The following is a 6301-nucleotide window of genomic DNA, read 5'->3' on the forward strand; positions in this document are numbered from 1 at the left end:
TCTTTGGGGCATGTCAGTTGAATCAATTTCACCTTCATTGATTAGTTCATTGAGTTTTGTTTCATCAAGAACAAAATCTGCATGCTGTTTTATATACTGTTAGTAAGTAATGATTCATCGTATCGTGTCACAGAATGGTGGTGAAAATATGTAGCTTAGATCATTCTAAGTCACACATATATTGTTACTCTATACAAAAGATACTGCTTTACATAACATGAAAATCCTATTTCCTTCCTTATTTCTACAGCTCCATTCCGTTCTTCCAAATCTGCAGACAGCATTGTTAAATTTGATATTTATGGTGATGGGATAGGACGATACAATGTCTTCAATTTCCAGCAAATTGGAGGTCGATATTCCTACCTGAAAGTAGGGCAGTGGGCCGAAACCTTGACTCTTGAGGTTAGTGCCATTCACTGGTCCAGAGGCCTTGTTCCTACTGCTCAGTGCAGTGATCCCTGTGCACCCAACGAGATGAAGAACATGCAACCTGGAGACGTCTGCTGCTGGATTTGCATTCCCTGTGAGACCTTTGAGTACCTGGCTGATGAATTCACCTGCAAAGACTGTGGCCCAGGACGATGGCCCACTCTTGATCTCACCAGCTGTTATGACCTACCAGAAGATTACATCAAATGGGAAGATGCATGGTCCATAGGGCCTGTGACTATCGCATGCTTGGGCTTCATTTGTACTTTCCTAGTGGTAGGGGTTTTTATCAAGCATAACAACACTCCTTTGGTGAAAGCATCAAGCCGCGAGTTGTGCTACATCCTTCTTTTTGGAGTCTTCCTCTCCTACAGCATGACGTTCTTTTTCATCGCTAAGCCTTCCCCAGCCATATGCACCTTGCGTCGCCTGGGTCTGGGGACATCCTTCGCCATTTGCTACTCCGCTCTCCTGACAAAAACAAACTGCATTGCCAGGATATTTAATGGGGTGAAGAACGGGGCTCAGAGGCCAAAGTTCATCAGCCCACGCTCTCAAGTCCTCATCTGCCTGAGTCTCATCATGGTGCAGATTGTGGTGGTGTCTGTGTGGCTGATTTTAGAAGCTCCAGGCACTCGCCGATACACCCTCCCAGAGAAGAGGCAGACCGTCATATTGAAATGCAATGTCAAAGATGCCAGCATGCTCATCTCTTTAACGTATGACGTGATCCTCGTCCTCTTATGCACTGTGTATGCCTTCAAAACAAGGAAGTGCCCAGAAAATTTTAATGAAGCCAAATTTATTGGTTTTACCATGTATACGACTTGCATTATTTGGCTGGCATTTCTGCCAATCTTTTATGTGACTTCAAGTGACTACAGGGTAAGGCGTCCACCATCGTTTCAGCCAAGTCCTAACCCATTGTGAGAAGTGAGAAGCATTTTGCACAGGATTCATTAAAAAAAAAGTTATTGCTACACTTCAAAAGTCAGCCCAGGGCTAAATGAATAAGTGAAGTGAAGTGAATACAGTATATGGCAGATACACATTTACAGCAATGTTAGGGCAAAGAAAATGGACATGTGGAAGACGGGTGACACTTTCAGCAGAAACTGTTGGAAGTGGTGTCCTAGTGATGGGTAGGGGTAAGAGTTGGGGCAGGGGGAGGGGCTGTACCCAAAAGTGAGCAGGAAAGCCTTTTTTCCTCTCATATTCTCTCTTTCAGATATTTATTTATTTATTTGTTAGATTTATATCCCACCTTTTCTTCAGGAGTTCAAGCTGATGTCTTCATACTTTCTCTTCCAAAACCTCTGTGAAGTACATTGGGCTAAGACAAAGACTGACCAGTTCTAAGTCACCCAGTACACTTCTATAGATGCGGGTAGATTTAAACCTGGCTCTGCTGGGGGTGTATGAATCCAATCCAATTTTTAAAATTGATTCAATGATGCAGATCAATCTGTTTAACTCTTTGGTTCATTCTTTTTCAGTTTGGAAAATTAGTTTTCTGCATATTTGCCATAAAGCTTTTTATCACTGAAAATGAATCATGGAGTGAGTTCAATTTAATTGAAGTGATTCGGTGAATTGATTCATTGAATTGATTCAGTGGTTTCAATAATCAAAGCTTTACTGCACTGATTTGATATAACAAAGCTTCACAGAACCCCAATATATACATTCACCCATTCAGCCAAACAATTAAACTCGTGTGCATGCCATTCATCCCCACTCTGTGTTCCATGCTCTACCACTTACACTCACAAGAAGGTGACTCCACCACTACCACCACCAGGAGCCTGGTCTCTCTGATACTCTATTGATCCTCTAGTTTTGCCCTATCCATAGTATCATGCTGCCATAATCTGAAAAAAAGAAGGGCCAGCGAGAAAGTAGTGAGGCACAACTCAACCCTATGATAGACTTCAGAAGTGAAAGCATCTATTCATGCAATTTGGGGCTGGTTATAGGCAACTGGTACATCTAACAATGATGTATGTAGACACTGAGGGTCACAGCTTTATTGAACAGGCTACATGCAGATCCCAGATTGGCAGACACCCTTGGTTTTTAACATGAACTTCTAGGATATTAAGTTCCCAAAAAAAGAGACAGGTAGGACTCTCGACTCCCACCTCCAGAAGTTAGAGTTGAGAGGAGTTGTCATCTAAAAACATGTAGAAGGCTACCTTTGATGCAGAGTGTCCAACTTGCATGCTTTGTTGGCAACATCTGAAATGAGAATTCATGCATCTCCCTCGCTGACTTCTCTGATTTTGTAATAATTTTTGCATGCATTATTTTTTCCCTCCATGCAGGTGCAGACCACCACCATGTGCATCTCTGTCAGCCTGAGTGGCTTCGTTGTCCTGGGCTGCTTGTTTGCCCCCAAAGTGCATATCGTTCTCTTCCAGCCTCAGAAAAATGTGGTCACTCACAGGCTGCACCTCAACAGGTTCAGTGTCAGTGGGACAGGCACCAGTTATTCCCAAGGTAACAAATAAAGTTGGTCCACCCTTTTTCTTCCTTTAAGCGAAAAACTCCTGTTCTCTTCATTTCTGTACTGATACTTCTCTGTTGCTGTCCCAGAAAGTCATAGAAGCTTATAGCCACAGCAAAATATCACAAATATTGTAGTTAAAGGACATTTTAGACTACCAGATCTAAAATGCAGGAAATGATAGCAATTTCTCCTTTCAAAAGAAGACAGTAGCAGTAGCACAGAATCCTTGGTGTTCTCTGAGCTTGGTTGTTTGTTTGCTTGCCTTGCATTCAGACAAATCAGCCATTAATAGAAATAAACCATATTTACACACCATTCAAAGGGGGTAACAAAAAAGCTAAGAAGGAAACTAAAAGACCAGAACACATCCTCTCCAGCAGCCAACACCCAGATAAGCAGGGATTAACACCAGAGAAACAATCAAGCAGAAAACAATACCCCAATTGAGGAACTACCAAGAAGAAAATCACACCCCTACCAACACTGGCAGGGCAAGCTACTGTATATAAACAGGGACCAAACCCCACATTCACTCACCCTGATGATGTTACCTAGTTGGGTAATGAAACATCTGCAAGCAAAGAACCAATTTTCAGAGAGCACCAAGGACTCCACAATGTCTCCCTTGCTGCCATCTACTGTTCATCTGGAGCTTTGCACCCCAGATCTCTTGCCCTACTTCAGACTATCTGTACTGAGAGCAAAAAATTCAAACCAAGTATCAGCATTTTTTAAAAGAAAATTATATAAAAGGTTATATAGAATACAAAACTTCATTGTTTGGGCTTCAAACTGCTCCAAATCAGAAGCATCCATGGAGGGGTAATCAGAAAAGTCAAGATGGTGGTTATGATTGTGCAATTGAAGTCCTGTCATGTTTTTACATGTGTTGAATGTGCAAAACACATATAAAAGGGACAATTTTACCATCTTGACTTTTTAAATCCCCCTTGTGGACACATCTGCTCAGAAGCCAAAAACCTACAGGTTGAACATAAACTGTGGTTGAATTTGCTCCTTGGGCAAATTCAGCCTCAGTTTATGTTGTTAAACATTAGGACCACAAAGACTGAGGAGAAGAATTTAGACATCATCTAGGTTGTACATCTATATGAAATCTTAACAGAAAGTAACATCTTAGTTCTGAATATATGTATGGGCTTGCCCTAACTGGGATTATTTTATTATATTTAACTTTATTCTGTTCAGGTCTTACTCTGAGCATTACGTTCATTACTTTGCAGACTACCTAGCATGTGAAACCATTCACATTGTGTACAGTGTGATTTCTTTCATACTCAGATTCCTACGAAAATACAGGTTCACAGTAGTTAAAGTATAAGGTGTGCCACATATAAAGTAGGTTTGCAAACATCTGAATGATCACTAGGTAACAGTAAAGAGGGGGAGTGATTTTCCCGTCTGGTACCTCCTAGTGGTTATCTGGATTTTTGCAGCCCAGATCTAGTAGCCTTGAATGCAGTACTGAGTAGATAGGGGACTAAGGTCCCTACCCAATTCAGCTGAATAAACATACAGTTGCTCTACCTTCTTTTGCAAGGAATAGGATTTCCAAGGTCCACAAGCTACATGTTATGGTGAATAAAATAGTTACAAAAAGTATTTGCTCTAACTGGGTATGCTGGGTTGGTAGCAAAATATGTTTTTGTGCAAACCAGGCTGAAGCAGATTCGTGTTTTCTAAGACGTATTCTAAGATGGACAATTGATTTGCCTGAGAACTGAGCAAAGGGCCACCCATCCCTCAGCCTCACATTAAGTAGGTCACAACACAGCTTGCTTAGTTTATGGACCCACTGTTGTTGTTTTTTAATAAATCATGGTTTATGGTTGAAAATATGTGAAACCAATGAATATTGGCTTTTTCAACAAAGAACGGTTAACAAAACCTAAGTAGCGAGCAATCCCTGGGGAGGGTGGGTCTAAGGGAAGGAAGATGTGTAGGCCTTGGGTGTCCTGTGGTTCCGCACGCACAGCTCATGTGAAATGCTGTTGTTGGTAGCTTAATGTTCTAACTCCCAATGGTGACCATAAATTGGGTCATGACCTAAGGGACTATTTCCTGGACTAACCCACTTTCTTGGGGCCCATGGCCCCCACTATGACCTCAGCTCCACCAAGAGACACCTAGAGTCACTTGCATAGTGAGATGGGTGGCATACAGTATATACATTTGAAAAATAAATAAATAAGATGGAACATATGTAGTCCTGAGCACCTTCCTGCAACTTTTTAAGACCCTAGAGCAGTGTCTCTTAAATGTTTTTCTCTCAGGACCCCAAAAGAGCTTTTGTTTGTATGGGTTATATTTACTGATATTTACTGTTATAAAAATTAAAGTGGTCACATTTGCTGCTGCTACCGTTTCTCACAATTGTTTGATGGGATTTTAATATTGCATTATTTTTCAATATATGCTGGCAAATAATTTTCATTTCACAGACCCCTGGGAGGGTCCTAGGACCACACTTTAAGAAACACTGACCTAAAGGAAAGTTGACCCAGCCATTCTATTTCCCAGGCCATTGTCAACCTATTCTCAATATCATTTCAACACCGGGGCATCCAAGGGATGGGGTGGGATGTCAACAAAATCAAAATGGCATCCATGACCGTGTGATCAAAGCCCTGCCCTGTTTTTACATGTGTCACATGTAAATGGTTTTGAAATGGTTTCAAACTTGCAGGGAAGCCTTGTGTGGGGGATCCCTTTGGTTTAAAAACACCCCACTGTCATCCTGAAAATTTAAAGTTGGGGGGAAGTCAGGTGTAGATGCAGCATCTAATGCCAGTTTTTGTCTTTCAGCCTCAGCGAATGTCTACGTTCCCACTGTCTGCAATGGAAGAGAAGTTGTGGATTCCACCACCTCCTCCTTATAATCTTTCAGTTGGCTTTTGTATTCTTAGACTGTTAGAGAGAAATGCACATTTCTTGGGCACCCTGGGAGAAAAAGTGAACATTTTAAAAGGACTAGCATTTTTTTTTTTTAGAATCAGTGTAATAAATTATTTTTGAGGACTGTACAGTATATTGTGTTGTTCTTTTCAGAACAACTTTAGGACCCCTCTGTGATTAACAGTTCTAAGGGATGTATAAATAGCTATGACTTGTAGTGCCAGTATGTTGAACTCACCCGTGAGAGAATGATAAATTGCCATGTTAGGTGGCTTTCTAACAAGATACTTTTTTTTTTTTTGTAATTCCTTGTTGTAATTTACTTAGATTGCATTTCTATGTTGTATATTATAGTTACACTCTGTGCAACAGATGGTTTTCATGGCAGTATTAAAGACGTCAGTAATAAAATCAGAAAAGTTTTCCAGCATATTTGCCTTTTTT

The 6301-nt window shown here is 40.9% G+C and overlaps 1 protein-coding gene across 1 annotated transcript in view; it reads left to right on the plus strand.

Annotated features, from left to right (window-relative positions):
- The window catches only part of GRM3 (glutamate metabotropic receptor 3), a 117703-nt gene extending 111402 nt beyond the window's left edge, over positions 1-6301 (plus strand). The window contains exons 4-6 of the mRNA XM_007432817.3: positions 251-1317; positions 2757-2931; positions 5768-6301. Of these exons, the coding sequence (XP_007432879.1) occupies positions 251-1317; positions 2757-2931; positions 5768-5841 (1316 nt within the window). The 3' untranslated portion in view covers positions 5842-6301. The remainder of the gene's footprint in view (positions 1-250; positions 1318-2756; positions 2932-5767) is intronic.

The sequence above is a fragment of the Python bivittatus genome, unplaced genomic scaffold, assembly GCF_059951505.1.
Source record: "Python bivittatus isolate LINGU-HERP-01145 unplaced genomic scaffold, Pbiv_v1 ctg000120_np1212, whole genome shotgun sequence".
NCBI lineage: Eukaryota > Metazoa > Chordata > Lepidosauria > Squamata > Pythonidae > Python > Python bivittatus.